Source organism: Lissotriton helveticus, chromosome 2_1 (assembly GCF_964261635.1).
Source record: "Lissotriton helveticus chromosome 2_1, aLisHel1.1, whole genome shotgun sequence".
Taxonomy (NCBI): Eukaryota; Metazoa; Chordata; class Amphibia; order Caudata; family Salamandridae; genus Lissotriton; species Lissotriton helveticus.
The window spans coordinates 1,557,143,160-1,557,166,318 of record NC_136059.1 but is presented as its reverse complement, the minus strand read 5'-3'; the positions used below and the strand labels follow the sequence as shown (position 1 = coordinate 1,557,166,318).

The window sequence follows — 23,159 nt, the reverse complement described above, 5'->3', positions numbered from 1 at the left end:
ATAGTCAAAATTTACCAACGTTGTTTTCCTGCCGATTTCAAAACATTATTTCACTTCCCGCCAGTAGGCCTCAGGTCATGCCCTCGGCCTTCCATTAAATCACCCTCGTGCTGCAGTTTGATAACCAGCCCTGCAGACCTAATCCAGTTAAACAGGCGGTGCATGCTTCCACGGCCGGGGGCGCCGTGTCAAATTTCTTCCAAAAAGCTCTGAGCTTAAAGCAGCACTCCACCAGGGTCAGTTCAACAAAACCTTTTATTTCTGAAAGCGGCATAGATGACCCAATTAGTCCTTCTCCCTGACGCGTTTCAATGCTAACAAGCATCTTAATCATAGGGCAGCAGTTGGTAAAACATGGGACCGACCTACACATTCTTTCCCCCATGTGGCATCAGAACTACAAAGGTCGGGACAGAACTCAGCTTTCTACAATAAACAAAGGTTGTTACCTGTCCGTTGTGGAGTGCGCCTTCAAGCTCTGGGGGAATCTGGGAAAAAAATAATATATAAATATATATATATATATATATATCTGCTTCTTATGGTTACCCCCACTTTGTGCTTGATGTTCTACTGTTTTTGACTAGTCAGACTGAGATACTTCTAATCGAGACCCCAGTCTATCTGCTTTTTCCCTAAAGTGTCATGTCATTTACTTACATACGCTCCAGATTTGATACTGGGGTATCCTAATCAGTCCCTAGTATATGGTACCCAGAGGCCTCCCATGGGCTGAAGCATGTATTATGCCACCCATGAGAGGCCATGCAAAATAGATCTACAGGCCTGCCATTGCAGCCTGTGTACGTTTGTGCATGCACCACTTACTTAAGATATAGGTTTTCTATATCTAAGGGTCACTACACTTGAAACCTATAAGTCACCCCTATAGCAGGCCTTGACAATCCTGAAGGCAGGGTACTTGGTTCTAAGTGAGAGGGTGCCACTGCATGAGCAGAACACCCCTGCAGCCTACGGAGTCCATTCTCCCGGGTTGTTAGTGCTGCAGCCATTTACGACATCTAGAGTTGCTTTACGTGACCACATGATGACCAACTCTAAAACGGCTGATAGTAACCCTATTGTGTTTGGTATCAGACATTGTGGAATCATACCCCCCACATCGGTAACCAGTGTGGGAGGTATGATTCCACACTGGTTACCGGTGTGGGAGGTATGATTTCACCCCTCAGAGCTTTGTGAGGTCCCTGGTGTTCCCGGTACCAGCCTTCTAGTCCTGGGGCAGCCCAAAAGGGTAGCTGCCGACCAGAGACACCTTTCTGCCCTCCTCCTTCTGCTGAGCCAAGCTCGAGCAGGGAAAGGCAGAACAATAGGCATCCTGTCACAGGGAGGTGTGACCACCCCACCTCCCAGACAAGATTTAGTGTATTGGGCCTGGATGGGTGCGCTTGACAGCAACTGAAAGTCTGCATGAAGGGCACATTTGGTGTCCCTGTGCATAGTCCAGCTCAAACCAGTCCTGGGAGCTGTTGGCTCCTGCTCTGGAGCAAAACTAGACAAAGGACATGGGAGTAACCTCCCCACTGTCCTGACCCTCCCCTGGGAGGGTCCCCTCAATCTGTCCAGCCCTCTCCTGTGGATACAGAAGGGCTTACCTGGCTGTAGGACCCTAGATTCGACGTGGACAAGATTCTGAACAAGAAACTACTGAACGTTGACCGTCTGGACACTCTGGACTTCGCTGGACTTCGTTTGGGCCCGACTTTGTCTCCCTTTCAGTCTGAAGCATTGTCTGTGCCTGTGCACCATATAGGACCTGTGGAGCATGAAGGACAACTGAAGGCCTCTCCCTTGGAGTGAAGGAGTCGCTCCCCTGCAACCACAGGCACCATAACCCAACTGACCGACCTGCTGATCCTGAGCTCCTGTGGACTCTGAAGGCTCCAGCAACACAAGAGGGGGATTCCACGTCCCTCGGTGTCCGAGGTACCATGTTTGAGGTCAGAATCCCTGGTGGGGGCTGCAATACCCATACCCCTGGGCACTGTGTACTTTTGCAAGTGCTTGTGCTTGTTGGCGTTTCCAGAACAAGTGCGCTGGGCTCCGAATAGCCCTGACTTCTGGCACTATTTCCACCAAAGAACTTCAGCCTCCTCGCACTGAGTGCTCTGTGGGCTGTTGCTTTGTAATTCTGCTCGAGGTCTCCTCAGGACTCCTGTGCCTCTGGCCTGTGGGTCCTCTTGAGTGTCAATACTTCTTTACTTGGGCTCCCCTGGTTGCTCCAGGCTTGCCTGACTCCCCTGTGCTCGGTGAGTCTCTCGGACCTTGCTGGTCCGAACCGTATCTCCTCTTGACCATCTTCGTGGGTTGCCGGTGCCAAGGCTTGTTGGTGCTCCAGCTGGACACCGACCCCACTCAGCATTCAACATCCTTCGTGGGAAAGCTTGTATCCGGCTTCTGGTCGTCCTCCACGTCGCCTGGTCCCGGTGGCTGCAGAGTCCAGAACCCCCACAAAGCACCTGAAGCACCCAACATCGGTGGACATTCGTCTACTGAGTACCAATTCACTCCTGAGTGACCCAGACTTTGTCCCCTCTGCTTCAAGTACTCTTCGACACAAATCCACCTTTGGATTCCAACTGACACTTTTCTTCTTTCCTGCAGTGGCCTTTCCTTGAAGTCCTCCATTGAGGTTTCCGACACCACTTCAGCCCTATGCACCCGGCTTCCCTGGGATAGGTAACTCTGGTACTACGGTATACACTGGTGGGGTGGCTCTCCAACCTCATATGATCCAAAGGGCTTCTTCGTAATCCACTGGGAAGGGTCCTTTAAATTTTTAAACTGCAACCGCGACTCTCCCATTGAATTGTACGTTGCACGTGGTCGTGTTCTCACGCTGCACCTGTCCTCCGTGGGGTCCCTCCTTACTCACCTTGGGTGGTTCCATGGGGTCCCAGCGATTCTGCAACCTCTAGACACTGTCTTGACTTGAGTCGTTGTTCTTACACCGCTATTTTAGTATATGTTTGGTCTCCCCCTGGAGCCCACTGTGTATTAATGCTACTTACGATTGTTTCTGTGCGACATTATTGTGTGCTTTGTGTTTATCAGCATGTAGCAGATACTGTGAAGTATTTAGAGCACGTTATAAAAGGAAATACATATATTTATAACTACTGTGTGGTTCTCCTTTCATTTAATCAATACAATAAGGTTGAATTCTGGTAAAATAAGATGCTTAACATTCCTTCAAGACTAAGCCAGAGGTCTGCTTTTCACGGCTACCACTTGGATAGCTTTCTAAGGTTATCTTTGACCTCTTAAATCACCATAAGGGTTGTTTGGACTTGTGCAAGGTGCCCACTTTAATTAGTAGACATCATATACCAGGCCATTCTCACATATTTACACTACCTTCCAGAGGTAACGAGAAGTCACTGCTATGTTGTAGTTTTTTCTGAACCATCAATCTGACATCCAGTAGTAGAACAGTCTCTTCTGCGCATGTAGAATAAAACGTAGAGAAACTTGGTTGTTATGGAAATTAAACGTTACCTTTGGGATGAAGAATGCTTTTGTTGTCAGTAATAACCTTTCTGTTGGAACTTAGTCTTTTTGCATGATCATCCACCTGATTTTTGCCTTCTGTTGCTGAGCTCATTTTTATTAGCGTAAGAACTTTTTCCCTGCTAACTAGTGGAAACATGCTTGTGCTCTCTTGATTTATGGTACAATTGGCCTACACCCGATTGGTACATTTAATATACTTATATGTCCTTAATGAATGGTACCTGTACCTAAGGCCTGCAAATTAAATACTACTAGTGGGCAACACCACTCATTGTGCCACCCACTATAGTAGCCTTTTAAAATGTCTCGGGCTTGCAACTACAGCCTGTAGTGCAGTTTTTAATTGCCATTTTAACCGAGGAAAATAAACCTTTTTTCAGGCTTAAACCTTCCTTTTTAATACTTGTATGCCACCCCTAAGGTAGACCCTAAAGACTCCTAGGAGAGGCTGCATTGTATTAAAAAAGTAGTACATATGTGCTTTCGTTTTACCAGTGGAAACTCCAAACGTTGAAGTGCTAAATTGAGATGGAGGGGGGGGGGGAGATGGAGATGTTGTTTACACTCCAATTAGTTGCAATTCAAGATCCTCTTTAATGGAAAAGTCAGGAGTTAAGTTACAATTATGAAAATGCCACTTTTAGTAAGTTTAAGAATGCCAAAAAATCATGGAGGGAATGCTTGAATTAATCTCAGCTGCTGGTAATTACTTGGGCCTCGTCACAGTGCATTGTTATTTTGAACAATGTGCCACCTCAGTTTGGACCCAGCTAAAAGCAAATCAACCTTGGCCCTGTTTAAGTGCGAACAGTCCAGCCTGAACTGCCAAGCCAGGTCCTCCCTAAAACGGGAAACAAGCCACCTGGGACCAGTTGTTCCCTAGTTATGTGCTCATCAGCAGGGTATAGCTTGGTGCCAGTGACACAGTGTGCACTGGACCCACATCTAGGCATACCCGTCCCACCGAGAATGACATACTAAAGTATACAAAAAAAGATGAATGGAATGCTTTAATTAATCTGTCACTAGTAGTTAGAATCCCAGTCCATCGTTATTTTGCACACCATGCCACTTTAGTTTGGACCAAGCAAATGACTGGGTCCAAACTGAGGTGGCATGGTGGGCAAAAAACAATGGATGGGGATGCGGCTCCGAGCAATCGCCAGTGGCCGAGATGCATTCCATCCATAACTTTGTTTTTTGATACTTTTAGAAAGTTGGCATTTTCTTGTCCTACCGTTGTGCCTTTCTGCTAGCCATATAAAGGTCCTTGCCTATAGCCCAAAAAATGGAACCTGACACCAGGCCTGCCTTGCCTTTTGCCACCACACACAGTTTGGAGTCTTGACCAAGGGAAAACCTTTCTAGACCCAGGTGTGGGGTTAGGACAAGGAGCCCCCCGCCCACACAGAGGCTTGCCCCAAGTATAAATATTGGACCTCAAGAGCCACTCCTTAGAACACTCTTGGACCTGTGGAAGATTCGGAGGAAGGACTGCCCTGCTGCCAGAGGACTTCCCTGCTGCTTGAAGGAAGATTGGACCTGCTTACTTTGATCCCAGGCTACCCAGAGTGACTCCAATGGTCAGTTGGCTGAGCTCCTGTGTGAGTTACAGGGGCGCAACAGGTTTCAGAGACCTCCCTGCAACTGCCCAGCTAACCTGCTGCGAGTGGAATTGCATGGACGTGTCTGAACCCTGCTGCTTACCTCCACTGGACTGAGTCCTAATCCCCAAGAGTTGCCTGGCAGCTCCTGGACCTTCCGCTAGCATCCGTGGAAGCTCCTCCTGCAAGAACAGATGAAAAGCCTGAATTTATAGAACTTTGCAACCACCAATTGGGCCAGTTCGTGCCTAGACCCCACCACCAGCGACAACTGTCTATGCAATGCTGTGGTGAAACATTTTCTTCGCTCCGACTGCCACTGTCCAAGGCAAACAGCAACGGGAGACCTGCACTTCATGCTGCAGAAATGAAAGCTTGTGATGATTGCCAACACAAAGCTACAGCAACGACTGTCTGCGATGCCTGACCGGTTCTTTGCCTTGCAACAGGCTGTGCTGCAAAGCCTCCTCCAACACAAATAGTACTCTTCGTCCCAGACTTTAGAAGGTAACTTTTCAGCAGGACTAACCTGGTCCTTGTATCCAACCTGTGCGCTATTGTGGTTTGCCTGAACTTGTGACTTTCCTTCTGTTCTATTGATTGTTTTTTGTTGTACAGGTTTCATTTTATTTATTAAAACTTTCTCTGTTTTTCTAAATTGGTTTGGGATTTTTCTTGTATTGTGTTTTCAATTGTATTCCTGTTGTTGTGCTGTATAAATTCTTTGCGCATTGCCTCTGAGTTAAGCCGGACTAATTTTTTTCACATAGCGTTGCGCAGCATTTGCAGTTGCCTCAGTGCGCTACGTGAAAAGTAGGTAAATCTCCCCCAAAGTATATTATAATGGTACGTTTTCCATCAGAGAGCTAAAGCTTTAATTAGCCAAACCATTACATATCCTCTTTCACAGCAGCCACTCGCTGGTCATAATACCCAGTGGAGAACTGTGGGCTTCCCATCTCTAATGTGTTTTTCTTTTTAGGGCAGGCTATTGGCCGTCGTCTGAAACCCTTTGGTGTAAAGAGGTTTTTATATACTGGACGTCAACCCAGACCTGAGAGCGCAGAAGAGCTTCAAGCTGAATTTGGTAACCATTTTAATTTCTTAATTGGGAGGCAGTGTCCCACATTTGTTCAAATTTTTGTAAGATTTATAATTAAGATAATGGTAGAGTAACAGTGGGTGGACAGCATACCAGATAGTGTACATTTTTAGAAATTAGGCTCCTAAATGTTGGTTAAACAAGATCGTCCTTTGAGATGTTTATAGTATGTTCTTTAGGATTCAAACATATGAAGCTACACCTTTGTGCTAATTTTCTGGTATACCGTAAAACCCTGCAACGTCCAATTTGGCTCAGTTTTAAAGGTTCATTAGTGATTAGAGCATGAATGAAAAAGCGTTGTTTAACCATTGAAGACATGTTACATACTCTCTTAGCTTTAAAGAGAGACGAGCCATCTTTCCAGCAAGGCAAAGCATTTCAAGGAGCTGCAGCGGCTATCTTTACCATTTCAAAAGCGAAGGACTTCCTCCCTTGTGCCACGCGAATTCAAACCACTGCAGTGCCACAATTGGTTGGAGCAGGCTAACCCAGCGCTCATGCATGCTGGGGCCTTCTCACATCCTGTTTCAGTTTGGTTACAGTGGTCATGTTGGTTAGTGCCCTTCCATTTGCAGCAGTTTTAAGATCTTCTTCGTTTCTTGTTGCTCAAATGGGTGTCATTTCTGATATTCATATGTTTCCCTCAACTTCATTGCTCATTTTTGCTCGCAAGAAATTCTCACTCATAATTGTTGAATGTCACTCATAATTATACTAAAATTGTGAAAATGTCACACCTAAGCAAACTGAAACCTTGGCAGCTATGCAAACCTCACTCTACTACTCTCTCCATTGCGCTATCCTATTTCTCAACCTATACCTCTCAATATATCCTCTACCTCCACTCTGACCCATCTCAAACCCCATTCTACTACTATGATCCTTCTTTCTAGACTCTTCCCTCCTCAACCACTCCCTGCATCATCCCAAACCTCTTTACTATTCAGATCTCCCAAACAACCCTTTCTATACCTTGCCCTCCTGTATCCCTCCTAGACTCATCCAATACCTCATCTTCCTCCCTAATCCATTTCTAGGGGAAACAGCCTTTAGATCGCATGCTTTACATCGCGTGCCATTACAACGCGGTCATTACAACAACCGCGTTGTTACAATGCGAACCTGTTGCATCGCAAGTAGTTACAACGACTTGCTGTAGGGGGCAGAAGGAGTTGGATTTAGAATCCAACACTTTCCCTGCTGTTGCTCAAATTGGAGTAGGAATAGTACAATATACTATTCCTAAGTCCAGCACGCTCCCTGCAGCAAGTCATTGAAATGACTTGCAATGTGATGGTTTGCGTTGTAACAACGCAGTCGTTGTAACGACCGCGATGTAATGCATGCATAGTAACGGTATATATTCCACTTCTAGAGACTCTCCCCCCCCCCCCCCCATCTCTCCTTTACTCATCCCAAACCTCCTTCTACGGCTAGGATCTCCAAATAAACACTTTCTAGACCCTTCCTTCTTCTATACCTCCACCATCCTTTTCAATCCAACTAACAGACTCACCTGTCCCCCACTCAAATTTCATAGTTCCCTATACTAATTCACCACTAATCCTTATGGGGTCCCCGAGTAGTGTCCTACTCACCGAAAAGCGCTTCAACGCCTCATCTGGGGTAGTAAAAGCTATATAAATTAATGAATGAATGAAAGGCTTTATTTCGATAAAAACATATCTTAAAAGCATAAATATGATTACAATTCTGATAAAACACCATGACATAATTAATTTAACAACCACGTTGGCGTTTGAGACATAGTTCATAGATTTACAAAATGATACACACATTTGATCAACAACGCTAACTAGGGATAATAGTTAGAGAACTAATTACATCAAATATAAAAGTAATGTGCTCTGCTGCGCCGCCTTAACATAGGTCCTCACTTTCTGGCCTACCTGCAGCTGTTGTACACCAGTCTTACGGCCTCTGTGCGAGTTGGGGGGGCTGCGTCCCGGCCATTCCCGGTTCAGAGGGGTACGCGACAGGGGTGTCCCCTCTCCCCATACCTGTTTGCACTGGCCATGGAGCCCTTGGCTGCGTGGGTGCGCATTGACGCCCAACTCAAGGGTTTTCGCTGGTCACCGGGCCTTACGGATAAGATAGCCTTATATGCTGACGACGTATTGTTCTTCTTAGCAGACCTTGATCGATCAGGGCCACGGCTGCTGCGCATCTTGCAGATCTTTGGGGAGTCCTCGGGCCTCTATGTGAACCCAGGGAAATCAACCTTGTGGGTATTGGGCGGCGGGCGACTGGGCGGCAGACTTACAGCTGGCCCCGGGAGGAATGAAGTACTTGGGAGTCTTTCTATCCGAAGATGCAGGTATCTCCCGCGCTCGTAACCTTACCCCGCTGTGGGATCGCACGCGGGAGGATATGAAGGCATGGGGCCGCATGCCACTATCCATCTTTGGGAGGTCGGCCATCTTCAAAATGGTGGCGCTCCCACGACTGGTGTATCAGCTACAGAACCATCCCTACCCCGTTTCGCCTCGCTGGTTTCAACAGATTTTCGGCACTGGGCGGATTCCTGTGGGAGGGTGGGGCAGTCAGGGTTGCGTTGCGGACATGCCTTCGGTCCACGTACTTGGGGGGCCTCGCTACATCTGATATACTCTCTTACTATCAAGCCGCGCACCTCCTGGTCCTCAATGACTGGTGGTATGGAGACAGGGGGGATCCAGCCTATGCTGTAGAGCGCCATCTGATGGATTCGTCGTCCATTCATGTCCTTCTGTATTCGGCACCGCTTCGGCGGAATCTTCCATCCGCCACGCAAGTGGTCTTCTCCGTTTGGCGGCAGGCGTTGCGCTGGATGGGATGGTGGGGAGTCCTTACTCGGGAGACCCCCCTATGGAACAATGGTCGCTTGCCTCAATTGTTGACCCTAAAGGGTTTTGGCGGGTGGGATGCCATAGGAATCTCCACCGTGGGGGATGTGATGTCGGGTGACACCTTGAAGTCGTTCCAAGACCTGCAAACTGATTTTGGGATGCCTCGCTCTCAATTCTTTCGTTTTCTCCAACTCCGACATGCACTGACACCGTACCTGACAGACATAGACGCCCTCCCAGACTTCAGCCCACTTGAGGCACAATTGTTTATGGGGGAGCTGCCTGATAAAAAACTGTCCCGGATATACCAGTCCCTAGTGCGGCATTGTTCACCGGATCTGCAGAGGCTGCGGGAGGCGTGAGTGGGGGATGTTGGGGAATTAGAGGAGGAAGACTGGATGGAGGCCCTGGCGAGCCCCAGAGGGGCGGCTATTTCCACACGTCTGAGACTTGTACAATTCAAATACCTTCACCGCACATATTTCACTAGGGAGCGCCTGTGGAAGGCGGGTATGATAGGGTCCCCTGAGTGCCTGCGCTGTGGCTCTGAGGTAGGCACGCTCTTACACACAACATGGAATTGCCCGGGTCTGCATAGGTTCTGGACCGGGGTCTTTCGATGTTTGTCAGAAGTATTGGCGTGGGAACTGTCCAAGACACCGAAATTGGCCATGTTGCATGTTATGGAGGGGGTTGGAGGCAATCGATATAAACGGCACTTGTTATTGCTGGGTTTGACCTTGGCCAAACGAGACATAGCTAGAGCTTGGAAGGCACCTCTGGCCCCGCCTCTGACCGCCTTGAAGAACGGCATGGACTTCTGTATGGGGCTGGAGCAGCCTGTCTTTCTAGCCAGGGGGTGCCCCCGTAAACACTTTCGGATTTGGAAAAGATGGGCGGAATACAGGGGGCTGGACCTTGACCCCTCCCCGGAAAATGATACCACTCTGACATTTTAATCACTAAAGAGGGTGGGAGCACGATGGAAGTGCTCTGACGGGTTTGGCATATGATCATTGTTTCCTTTATTAACCTCAGTAGACTGGGACATAGTAGCAGCGCAACCGGGGGGGTGGGGGGTGGTGGGGGTGGGGTGCTTGTGTTACATGAAACTGTCTGACACTACTGTGATTGTTTCCTTGATGTATGCAACAGAACCCGGTGACCGGGGCTTTGCATTTATATTTGTGCAGACTAATAAAAAGAGTTGTTAAAAAAAATATATAAGAAGTAATGTATTAAACAATTTCTTTTAGCCTTTTGGTTTTAATGGACCAAGCCCATCTTAGAAACGTTGATACACCTCATACATACAATGCACGAGTGTCAGTTTTAAAAATACGTAATGCCAGAGAATGTTGTCTAGTGCCCAATTCTCTGCATAAGGGTTTTAACCAACAATTCCTTGGTGAACGGTACAGTGGACAAGCAAACAAAATGTGTGCCGTTGATTCTATTTTAGTCATACAGAATGGGCAATATGGTAAAGTCTGGTAAGGGATTTTCCAGCGGGCGGTAAATTCGCAGGTTGGCAATATGCCAACCCTAAACTTAAAATATAACGCCCGATCAAATGGGTCTATTAATCTACCCAGGTTTGAATCAGAACAGTGCTTACATGCTACCCAATTCCAATAAATTATTTTTAACATTTGCTTAGGTGGGGCAGATTTAGTTACCCATGCATCTTTGAGGCCCATATCACATAGCAAGATTTTAACGTCCTTTAGCCACTTAATCTTATGCCAACCATCCATGGACAAAACTTCCGTTAAGCCCTCTGCATACTTCACTAGCTCACGGGCTCTCCACAACTGAGCCCATAATAAGAGCGGGCGGAGTTTAGCTAGATCGCGGATTGAGTGGCATCCCAGATCTAATAGTAATGGAACCACAGGGGCACTCTGTGGAAGTGCCATCAGATTTTAAAAAAATGTATTTTCTGATCTAACCAGCTAGTCTATATTGGTCCATATTGCACATACCCCACAATTCCGCTCCATATAGGGCTGAACTCACTCCTTTTGCCCTGTAAATCTCAACAACCGGAGCAATGGGCCTGGTAGACGAAGAGCAATGTTCCCTAAGGATGGCCCCTCCTACCCTTTTGTGGCATAAAAGCATCTTCTGAATGTGGGAGGACCACTGCATGTTATCTGAAATGCGGATGCCAAGGTAATCAAAAATAGTAACCCTCTCCAGTGGAACAAGGATTAAAATAGGGGGCCTACAAATTTATTTGGGTGGATTTATCACCAGATACTTTGTTTTATCTGTATAACCAGCCCCGCAGAAGCCAAAAGGACTGAAAACTATCTAGGAGATTCTGGAGACCTACAGCGGACTTAGAAATGAGGAGGGTGTCATCAGCAAATAGGAGAGTTGGTATTTTCTTGCCCGCCAGGGACGGTGCATCAGATGGACTTTGCAATAAATGCTCCACCACCCCGTTCACATATGAGAACAGGGTGGGGGCTAGAACGCATCCCTGGCGAACGCCCCTATTCACTGGTATTCTATTGGTCTTTTGTCCCTGCTGACCCCACCTCACTCGCGCAAAGTTTCCATCATGCAGCCTCACTAATAGTGACAAAATATACCGTGGAATCCCCATTTCACATAGAACTCCCCACAGGCGTTCCCTAGGTACCAGGTCAAAGGCAGTCTTTAAGTCGATAAACGCGAGGTAAAGACTGCCTTTGCCTATAAGGCCCACCTTCCAATAAATAAGTAGCAAGCGGAACGCCTGCTCTATAGTCCCTGTGCCTGCCCTGAAACCTGCCTGATAATCCGAGAGGATTTTATTTTCATCGGCCCATTGCAGGATTCTCTCTAACACGATCTTCCCAATTACCTTCTGTGTGGAATCAATCAGGCTTATCGGTCGGTAGTTGGCAGGGTCGTCCCTATTCCCTTTGATGAAAATAGTGACGACCTCTGCCCCCTTCCACGACTCCGGGATTGCCGCACCATTATCGATGGCATTAATTAGGGTCATAATAAGCTTCCCCCAGTTAGAAGGATCATGGCAAATGAGGTCCCCGGGAATGCCATCGGGTCCTGCAGCTTTACGGGGCAAAATACAATTAATCGCTTTTTCCACCTCCTTTTGCGTGAAGGGAGAGCCATTAGATTCTGCTGGATTAGCTAAAGGAGTTCGATAACTAGACTGTGACCGGTCACCCTGAGAGCATGAGTATAATTTCGAGAAGTGATCAAACCATTTTTGGGCTGGGATATTACATGTGATAAGAGTATCATCTGGTCTGTTCTTCTCAAGTGTCCTGCGTCCCTCCCTAAATGTGATTACTACAATAGGAAAACTAGGTATCCCTCAGTCAGAAGGCTGGAAACACAATGGAATAAAAAGTTGCAAAATCACAGGATCTTCCCCAAAAGAAAGTGAAAGAGGAGCAGATTCCCATTCAGGGAGACCTATGTATAGAAAAGGAACACGTATATAGCCTTTGGAAACAGTGAGGATTGCGGTGTATTATATGGTATGGTTGTCGAGCCTTACCGTGTAATACACTCACAAAACAGTCTTGGGTCCAGTCAGGCTCGTTTGTAAAACCTCTACCTCAACCCTGGATATGTGGCTTCGAGCAGTAAAGCTTAAGGAACGGAACTAGAGCATTTATAAGCGCCAAGCAACATAATAAAAAGTCACAAAGTACGAAAGAAATCCAACCCCAATTTATTAAGAGATTATATTTTTATGAATTTTAGACAGCAAGATGGGAAAAATTCACCAAAGGTTTCTGGAAATAAAGGGCCAGATGTAGGAAGGCAAATAGCAACTGCAAACGCAGAAATTCGCAGAATTTCAGCCTTTGCGATCGCAATTTGGCTTTGAGCAATGTAGGTAAGTTTAAACCTACTCGCAAAATAAGGAATCGTTAAAATTGCGATTCCCTATTTTGCGATTGAATTTAAGGAATCACAAATTGCGATTCCTTAAATGCAATGTAAATAGCACAAAAGAAAGTGCACCTTAGCCATAAGGAATTGTTAATTACCACCAACTTCAAGTTGGTGGTAATTAGCGATTTTCTTTATAAAAGCACTTTTTTGCTTTTTTAAGTGCCATGTGGCACACATTCATGCCCTTAGGGCAAGTATGTGCGCCACATGTGCACACATGCACATTTCAGGGGTGCAACAGGGTGTCCTTTTGGAACCCTTGCACCCTTGAAATTGCGGCTGCAATTTGCGAGTGCCTATTGGTTACTCGCAAATTGCGGGCGCAAATCATATTCATTCCTCCAGGCCCATAGGAATGAATGGGATGGTATTCCTTGATTGCGAATCTCAATTTGTGATTCGCAATCAAGGAATATTAAGGAATCGCAAACATTTTTGCGATTCCTACCTACATTTAATTTTGCTAGTCCTTCATAGCGATTCGGTAAAAATTGCTGTTGCAAACTTGAATTTACCTACATCTGGCCCATATATTTTCAAGTAAAACATAAATCTCCGCTTTTTATTCCAAAGCGCAAACCAGCAATAGAAACCGTAAATTTAAGGAACTTTTGAAAAGTTTAACAGAGTTGTGTTTGGCAAAGGTGGCCAATTCTGAGAGGGAGAAGGTCCGGGGGGAGGGGGCAAAAAGGACTAGCTGTACAGTGAACAGGTCACCAAAGCACTTCAAGGGAATGATCCTAATGCAGGGGATGCAGGATGCTGAGGATGCTCTGGGTGCTGTGCGGTCGATGGGGGACTTCCTGGAGTTATTCCTTTTTCACAGGACTTTGGCCAGAGGAGTTGGAGTCCCACAACGTTCTCTTTGAGCCGGTAGAAGTCCAGCTGTGGCTGGGCTACCGATCTCCATACACAGCAGGTCCAGTGAAATCCTTTGGTGAGGGCCAGTATCTGTCTTTAGCAACCAATTCACTCTAACAACTCTCCGGAGTCCAGTAGATATGGGTGCAACTTTTGAGTCCAGGGTGGAGGTCTTCTTTGCTGCACATCGGCTGTTAGAAGCATTTCCTTCTGAGTGACTACTAATTGGTCAGAACGGCCTACTTTAGCTTTTAGTTCCCTGGTACAGGAACGGGGGTGGGAGGAGGCAGCGTACTGGTCCTTGGAGTCACTCTTTCGGTCTGGGGCTCCGGAGCAACTTTTCCATGAGCCAGGCTCCACAGGCACACTCCTTTCTTTGCTAGCCCAAGGAGCAATAAGTGCAGGCCATCGGTTGGTGCAGCCTCTTGCCAGGTCCGGGTGTCAGCAGGGCAGTCCTTTTTTGGTCCTCTCTCCAGCCCAGATGTGATCTGAGGTTAAGGGAGCCATGGGTGCCATATTTATGCCCGGGGGGAGCTGAAGCAGTCGGTAGCTAATGGGCTACCAGGATCCCTCCCACCCCTAAGAAGACTTTCGTCTATGTGTGGCAGGTCGCAATCCCAGAGTGCACTCTTCTGCCCACTCTCAAGATGTCTGAGCCCTTCCTTGAATGTTAGGAGCTTAGTAGCCCATCCTAGAGATGTGGCTACCTGTGGGCTACACGCCCATGTAAAATAAGGTTTTTGGCAACTGGTCTCCCCTCTCTGTTCAGGAAGACAGGCTGGCGGCTGGCACAAAGGGCAGCCCTTCATGAGTTTGATCGCCATTTGCCCACCAAAGATGGCTTCCCCCTTAGAAGCTCCCCTTTTGGGCAAACACCTTGTTTGGCTTCTTGCAAGGGGGAGGTAATGCTTCCCTCTGTGGCAGTCCTCTTTTGTTCTTTAGCCTGGGAGTCAGTCACACTACTCCCCAGGAGGACAGAAGAATGTCTGGTGGCCATTAACTGTGAAAGGCCACCAGATAAACTGGGCAACAGAGTGGCAACTTTCTAAAAGTAGCCTTTCCTTTAAAGTGGCATTATATTTGACTTTGGCATCAAGTTAAGTTTAATGTCATGATTAATTTGATACCTTGAAGTGCCCACTTTAGTAGTCCAAATCAGAAGTTAGCCGTCCTGAGAGGTCAGCCAGTAATTCTGTATTAGCCAATGGGGCTACCAACCTTTCCACAACAAAAACAGCAATTGGAAGTTTTGCTGCTAGGCCATATTAAAATACATGCCTTGCTTAATAATATACAGCTCCCTGCCGTAGGGCTCGATAGGTCTTCCTTAGGGACTTCATATATTGTTAAAGGAAGTGCAGTCTTTGCTATTGGTTTAAATGGCAAAGTTGAACTTGCTCTTCCAGGCTGCAGTGGCAGGCTGGGAGCCATTTTGTACTTTATCACACCCAGGGTGGCACAATCTGTGCTGCATCCCTGGGTGGACACTCTAACGTACATGTCTTAAGTACCCTTGGTACCATATACTAGGGACTTGTGAGTAAGTTGGCTAATGCCAACTGTGGGTAGTCAATCTAACACCCATTTTGTAATTGGTTAGATCATTGGCACTGACATCTGGTTGGCAGGCTTCAGTGCACTCGGAGTCAAAAAACTAGCAGCATCACTCCAACACCACAGCAATAATCATGCAAAAATAGGCATTTCCTTACAGTAATAGATTACCATTTTACTTAAATCTGTCTAATTATTTGGAATATTGAACAAATGACCTTTCATGATTTGTAAAAAGTCTAATGTGCTTTGATGCCTGTTTCATTTCAGTGTCTCTAGAGAAGCTTGCTGAGGAATCAGACTTTGTTGTTGTTTCTTGCTCTTTAACACCTGAAACCCAAGGAATGTGTAACAAGGATTTTTTCGAAAGAATGAAGAAAACAGCAATATTTGTCAATACAAGCAGGTATAAACAAATGTTATGATACAAAGGTTTAAATAACACACAACAACTACTTGTGTAGTAGTGTATTTCTGTTGCCTTTGGACTCATTTGTAGAACACAGCTTTCGTGACTGGTTGAGGGTGTGATATGTGGTAAGTTGCCTTTGGTGCTTGAGGCAAGATCACGTCACAGCTGGTTGTTGATGGGGTGCTTGAATTCACACACTGGTAATTTCTCAGGTCGCATCACAGTCCATCGTTATTTTGCTCCACCATGCCACCTCAGTTTGGACTCCACTATAGGCAAATCAGTCTTGACCTTGCTCTAAAGGGAACAGTCCAGCCTGAACTGCCAAGCCAGGTTTTCCCTGAAAAGGAACTCAGGATTATTTCAAGCATTCCACTCATCATTGTTTGTATACTTAAGTTTGCTAGTGTATCAGAGGTGTTCCATCTGTATGGAGCGCATGGTTCTATGAGAGAGAGAAAGAAATGAGTGTGGGTGGAGGAAATTGCTTGCGTGGATGGGCATATTATGGGGCCTGTGGACCGTAGATTTGCTCCAATCATGTGATGTGTCTAAAGAGTGCGTATTCAGAGGTTTGTGTGGGAATGGCCTTTGGAATAGTTGGGCGTGAAGTGTGAAGGCCAACGATGTTGCATTGCTCCACTAATTGCCCAGTACTTGGTTACAGTTGAATTTCTTTTAACTCCTTTCCTGGTGCGTGAACACGATATTATGTTTCTTATATCCATAGTTGGTGTGTCAGCTAGGCAGCTGACCATCATTCTATCCCTGCTGGAGAACAACACAATCATTCCCCTCTGGCCTCAGAAATAGTCTTTTCTCTTGATGTTACAAGCAAAATAGACTATAATTAGGGCACCCGGTTTTATTTTATTTATTTTTTAACATTTCCGTCTGTATTTATCCATATTTATTTTTGGGCCATCTTATTGGTATTTATCCATATTTATTTTGTTTTTTGAGAATAAATGGAGTGAAAAAGTGGTATATTTCCACATTTATTTAACTCTCACACATGCACTCTTACGTGGCTGCCTGTCGCGTTTAGCACATAAAGAAGCCATCTATAACCTATTTGTGAACATATGCCTGTATTTAAGGAAATCTCATCCTGTTTAACTCCCTATGCTGTCTATCTGTTCAGCTTTTGCCTGGAGTTCATGAAAGACAGCATGGAGAGTCTCTCACAACAAGCACAATTTTCAGTATTTTCCGCTTTAAAAAATAAATACAGACAGAAAACGTGCAGTTTTCTGTCTGTATTTATCTGTAAAATTCAGTAAAAACGGAAAACTGATAGCCTTAACTATAATTCACCTTTAAGAAAATGATTTGCGTGTATGTGTATGTGTATATACACTTAGTAAAAAACAGAGTTCTCATTCTGGTTAAAAAGTGCTAAACTATTGAAATATTCCATTTATTGTTAGCAGTGCACACAACGAACGGCATAACTCATACCACCCACCATGATTTCTTTCAGATAGTTTGTCTTTTGTTTCTGTGCCACTGGCAAAGCGGTGTATTCAACGTGGCAGCCAAAAGTCATGGTGTACATTCTGTTGCTAACCATAACTGGTGAATTTCAGTGGGTTTAGGAGTTTGAGCCAGAACCATATCTCATGCCTCTTGGGAAGGTACTCGCACACATTGTTGGGAAGGGTGCCTGATATATTGCCAGCTTTCCCAGAAGAGATTAAACTGACCCTACTACACTTAATCTTAGATGGTCCAGATGCAGCAAAGTTTACCATCAGCTCAGGTCTGGACGCAACAACCTGTCTGGGTAGGGCAGTCAAGACTTGTGTGGTGCTTAGGTGCCACGTCTGGATTTGCTCAACAGGCTTTTATTGGAAGTGCAGCAGTCCCTCATGGACATGTCCTTTTATGGTTTGAATTGTTTGGAGCAAAAGCTAACTCGGGCTTAGGGAAATTTAAAGAAGGCAAGACCGCCACCTGCACGCTAGGCCGATTTCACCCTGCTCTGACATTACCCCACCAACACCCCATTTGTGGCTTCGGCAGGGGATATCTGCAGTGGCAGTCAATGGGGAGAGGATGTAGCCTTACGGCTAGAGCGGTCGACCTCGAAGCTGGGGAACCCGGTTTGAGTCTCGGCAACGACGCTCAACATTCTGTGATTCTGGGCAAATCACTTAATCTCCCTGTGCTTAATAAAAAATGAATGTGTCCTTGTGTAACGAAACTGGTGCTCATGTAAAGCGCTCTGATACCTGATATCTTCGAGTCTAGTTCGCACTATATAAAACTCTGGAAAAAAAAGACATGCTCCGCAACAACAAGCCTCCCAATCTCTTCCGAGAGAGTAACATCTCCAGATGGACCATGTAATAAATATTAAGATCTACTATGGACTAGCCAAAAAGCAGACCTGAGAAGGTTAACTGGTCTCCACCAGAGTGAAGGCCGCAACCACTGCGCTGGCATGTGGTTCCCCAGTCATGGACATTCGTAAGGCTGCTACGTGGGCATCCCTGCTCCCGTTCACACAGCATTACTGCCTCATTAGCCACGTCCGGAAGGGATGGGCATTTTGCCTGGACTGCCTTGTGGGATTTCCTGGTCTGAGTCATTCCACAGTCCCACCAGTTGGGGTGTACTGCTTTGGTGTCTACTCATAAGGTGAGGATATCTGTATCAAAAGAACAAGTTACTTTGGTATTGCCTTTTCTGGCAGTCTGTATTTAACCTCAGATTACATCTTTATTCTGTGAAGTGGACTCATTTGGTTCATTAATAAGATGCCAATCTAATTACCTGCACACAGGGCAGTATCTTAGAATTAGTTCAAGTGTTATTACTCTATTGCATTTTGCAGAAGGTGCAAACGCTCCCCAACACTTAAAATCAGCTTCAACTGGTTACTGCGAAAGGTGAAATCATGACACCCACAAGCAATAACTTTGCTATTGGATAATACCACAATATTAAAGAGTACCATTCAAAACGGTAAACTACAGCTTAACTTGTCTTAAGAAAATGTATACATCTTCTGCTAGACTAATTCAGGTACCCGCACACTTGAGTAATGGCTAAGCAGCGGTGTGTGTTCTGCATGGTTTTCCTCCAATCCAAATCATTGTGGACTGGCAGTATTAAACGTTTTGTCCTGCCTGTATTCAGTTTAAGTGCTGGAAATGTCAGTAGTAGGAACTTGTCTTCAAACAGCAATTTTATTTAATTTTTTTATTTTGCCGCCAATAGATGTACGAGATAGTGCATTACCACTCAATGTTGGCAGCAATGTCTTGCTTAAGGGTTAATTTCAGCACAATTTACAGTTTTACCCAGCTGAACAGAATTGCTGGTCTCCCACAACAGAACCTGAATAGAATGGGTTAAAGCAAACCATTTGCACAAACCACTTTAGAAAGCACATCTTGAGAGTGGTGAACTGGAGCATATTTCTCCTTATGAGTGCAATGGAAGTGTGTTGGTTGTTCATCCCTTGTGTGAATCAGTTCAGTATTTTTGAAAATACTGCTTCTTTAGAAAATATACAAGGAGTTTACATTCTATATCTCAGAAAATAACTAAATTCTTTAACTACCTTTGAGGTCTGGATTTTGACAGCTAACCTGTGAAATAGACCTATTGCTAACATTCTACATAAAGTGGAGTTAGGACTGTCTCTTTCCATCATTGGCATACTTTGACCGCCTCTTTCAGCATATTAGCTGGGGGCTTCTGTCAATCATGTCTTAGTTCCACCCATGGGGGCTATTCATCTCTTAACTAATTCTGTTGCCTGTATGGGTTTATTTATCCTTCTCCAGTCCAGTGCTTGCATTGAACTACATGAGGCTACTATACAACTATAACCTTTGACTTAGGGATACCAGAGTGCATACCATCAATTGTCCCAAATCCAACACCACAACTAAAGTATGTGCTTCTTTCTTTAATCGCAGGGACTAATTGCTGTACAACAGAACAAAGGTGCACGCTGAATACAGCAACTAGTCCCGGTGAATAAATGAGCCCGCTGAATACTGTACTATGATCTGTATTGACAAACATTCCCTAATACATAGGCGACTCAGGAGAGCCATCTTGATGACCACAAAGAGATTCACACACACATGGTAATTGGAGCCTAGCAGCCTTCATTCCCATTAATGAGATGCTACATCACCTTCATGTCTCTTCACACTTGACATGGACCTCTGCGCTCTGGTGAGGTTTCCCCGGGAGTGTCTGTTTACTCCACCCTTTGAGTTTGCACTCTGAGCAATGAGGCAAGTGACCTTCTCACTTGAGAAGGTCTAGTGGGGCTTTTCTCCTGGGTCATATAAAGCAACACTAAAAGATGGGCAAACTAAAGACCCCTCACTTGGCATCTTTGCCTTACTCTCTCAGGGAATACCAGTGGATCTGGGCTCTGATGGGCTCCTCTTCATCTCTTTCACTGTCCTGTACAGGAAGGATAACCTCAGAATAGGATAGCCTGATAAAAATGCACACCAGGGGTTCAGGGCTAGCCTACTAATGCCCTGTCAAAGGGTCATCTCCAGGTCCTCTGAAAGGATCTGTCCCAGGTATAGATTTCCAGAATGCATTCTCCCACCACCAGCTGTCAGGCAGGGCTGACGTCCAGCAACTCTGGTTTTCTCTGTCCAACAGCTGCACCTCACTCAGGCTCCTATAACACGTCTTGCACTTCAGTCATGCGCCACAGCACCTCTGCTGATGTTCACCCCCCAGTCGAAGTCGCGTACACCAGACCCAAGCACCCCTTTCTTCTTGCATTGCTCACCTGACTTGGTCGCAGGTATTCTGTGCTGTCATAAGACAGGGCATGGTCACTATTCCTGTGCAAACACTGCACTAGGAAAAATGTCTCCATTTAAATATGGTTGCATGATTTTAAACCCAGATCAGTGAGCCAAACATCTTTTAAGTGAACACTAGAAAACAACATATTTAGATTCAAGTGCATGTGAGAAGGAGAGAGCAACAGTGCACATGTAAATGGCAGGTACAACTCCTTTGACCTTAGAAGGTGGGCAATAAACAAATGTGTCCTGCAAATCTAGCCATAATAATGGCCTTCTTGTCCTCCAGTTCCTGAAACTAAATTGAGAAGTGTCAGGATACCCAGCATTACTAGGGGCTTTCATGGTGTAAAAAATTGTATGCTCCTATTTAACAATTGAGCACCAAGTAAATGTTTAACTTAGATAGTAATTTTATTTTTTCTATTTCAGAGGATCTGTGGTGAACCAGGATGACTTGTACAAGGCTTTGTCTAGTGGCCAGATAGCAGCTGCTGGACTGGATGTCACTGTTCCAGAACCACTTCCAGTTGACCATCCACTCCTCTCCTTGAAGAATTGTGGTAATTATAGGAATTTTAAACTTTGTATGAAGTGTGTTGTCCAGTATTTAAAAAAACACACATTTAGGTGGAGAAAACATCTACAAATCCTTGTGTAAAGTTTCAGAAACTCCTTTACTGCATCCATAATTTCCTCTTTCAATGCATAAAGTGCATAGGAATGTTTTCTCCCCTTTCGCCCCACTCTGAAGGCTTCTACCTCTATTGGCTTTAAGGGCCCGACAGATGGTTCTGAAGAGCCAGTGTGTAGATGACTCATCAGAAGGAAGTGAAAACCAAGTAAACACACAAAATACATGGAGCTGTGGAAAGGCGTGACCGTGTTGTGTAGGTGACGACCTTAATCTTCTATAAGCGTAATTCAGATCACTGGTTTTCGAGTTAGAAGTGCAGGTCACTTCAGCTTGGAAGACCCCATTCCTAGTAGGGGAAAAGTGCCTTGACTCTTCAAAAGTCTTTGCAATTAGATGTTTTTGATGAATGATTGTTTATAGAATGTCTTGTATGCACTACAACTTGTATGTTGCTCTGCTACCCAAATAACTCCATGCAGGTCCTGTTGTGAGGCGTGGATGCACATTTTGTCTGAAAGTGAAGTAGTTGGTGTTCTGTGGATGGTCTTTGGGAGCTTATTCCATATCAGGAGTATCTGAATGGAGAAATATGAGCCTCCCCCCTTCAAGATGAAGGTTGTTCTTGGCATCTGAAATAGGTGTTGGTCAAAAGGGTCATGGTGCTCCAAAGATGAAGTGCTGTTTTAGAACAGTAAGGTTGGTGAGGCCTTTGTAGTAAGGCAAGTGTCCTTAAAGGCGATTCTGGCATTGGTATGCAATGGTTTTAGACGTTTCAGAATCAGTAAAACTGAATTCCAGGCTTCTTGTTGGGTCAACAGTTTGACTACATTTGTCTAAATCCCCTGAAATCCATAATATTTGCTGTTGTGGCACGCCACTGTGACGCACGTTCAAAAGATTGATGCAGTGGGCAAATGTGTCGCTGCCCAATTTGCCCCCATCGGTAAAATGCCAGTTCAGTCATCCTGCTCTCCCGATACGACCAAGCCATCTGGGATGAGATGGAAAACCTAATTCATCACCTTCCAGACCAATTTAGGAAACTGGGTCAGGAGTTGGTGGCAGAAGGTAAAATAATTTCCAAAAACAATATTAGATGCGCTTTGGATGCGGCAGACACCGCTGCCCAAAGCATCAACACCAGTGTCCTGCTTTGCTGGCCCACCTTGTTGCGCTTTTCTGGATTCAAACCATAGATGCAGCAACATATTCTCAACTTGCCTTTCCTTGGTGAGCATCTATTCGGCACGCAAGTTGATGAGTTGTTGGAGAAAATTAAGAAGGACACAGAGACAGCCAAAGAATGTTTGCCTTTCAGACTCCAGGTTCCTTTCACTGTACACAGTGTTGTGAGGGGCAAAGACAACCACCCTTGAGGCATCGACATCTTTCACCAGACAGCAGCAAACACCCTCTTGTGGTTACTACAGGGGAGAATACTAAGCCAACAATGGAAGGGGCAGGGAAAAGATGCAGCCCCAAAGGGGCCACACCTCCCAAACAGTGACCCTCTTAACCTCCCATCCGACCATCTAACACCCGTCGAGGGAAGATTGCAAGGGTTTCTGTCTCACTGGGCAGAGATGAAAATTATATGTATAAAGCGCTTGAATGCCTGGACGCTTCTTGGTACTGGCTATTGCTGGATCTGTGTACATAAACAGGATAGTGAAAGTACAGCTGTTCAGCATGTCTGACTAATAAATAATATCACCTCAGACCCCTGGGTTCTAGATAGTATAGCAGAGGAGTACTGTCTAGAACTCGCACAAACACCTCCCCGCCACCCCCGCAGACAGAGACTATCTCTGGAACATCAGCATCTGCTCCAAGAGGAGATACGTGCACTACTCAAAAATGAGCCATAGAACCTGCTCTGCCAC

The 23,159-nt window shown here is 45.6% G+C and overlaps 1 protein-coding gene across 1 annotated transcript in view; it reads left to right on the top strand.

The window, feature by feature from the left end:
* Window positions 1–23,159, top strand: part of GRHPR (glyoxylate and hydroxypyruvate reductase) — a 114,249-nt gene that overhangs the window by 76,677 nt on the left and 14,413 nt on the right. The window contains exons 6-8 of the mRNA XM_078676525.1: window positions 6,121–6,225; window positions 15,702–15,837; window positions 21,072–21,202. Coding sequence (XP_078532651.1) covers window positions 6,121–6,225; window positions 15,702–15,837; window positions 21,072–21,202 — 372 coding nt within the window. The remainder of the gene's footprint in view (window positions 1–6,120; window positions 6,226–15,701; window positions 15,838–21,071; window positions 21,203–23,159) is intronic.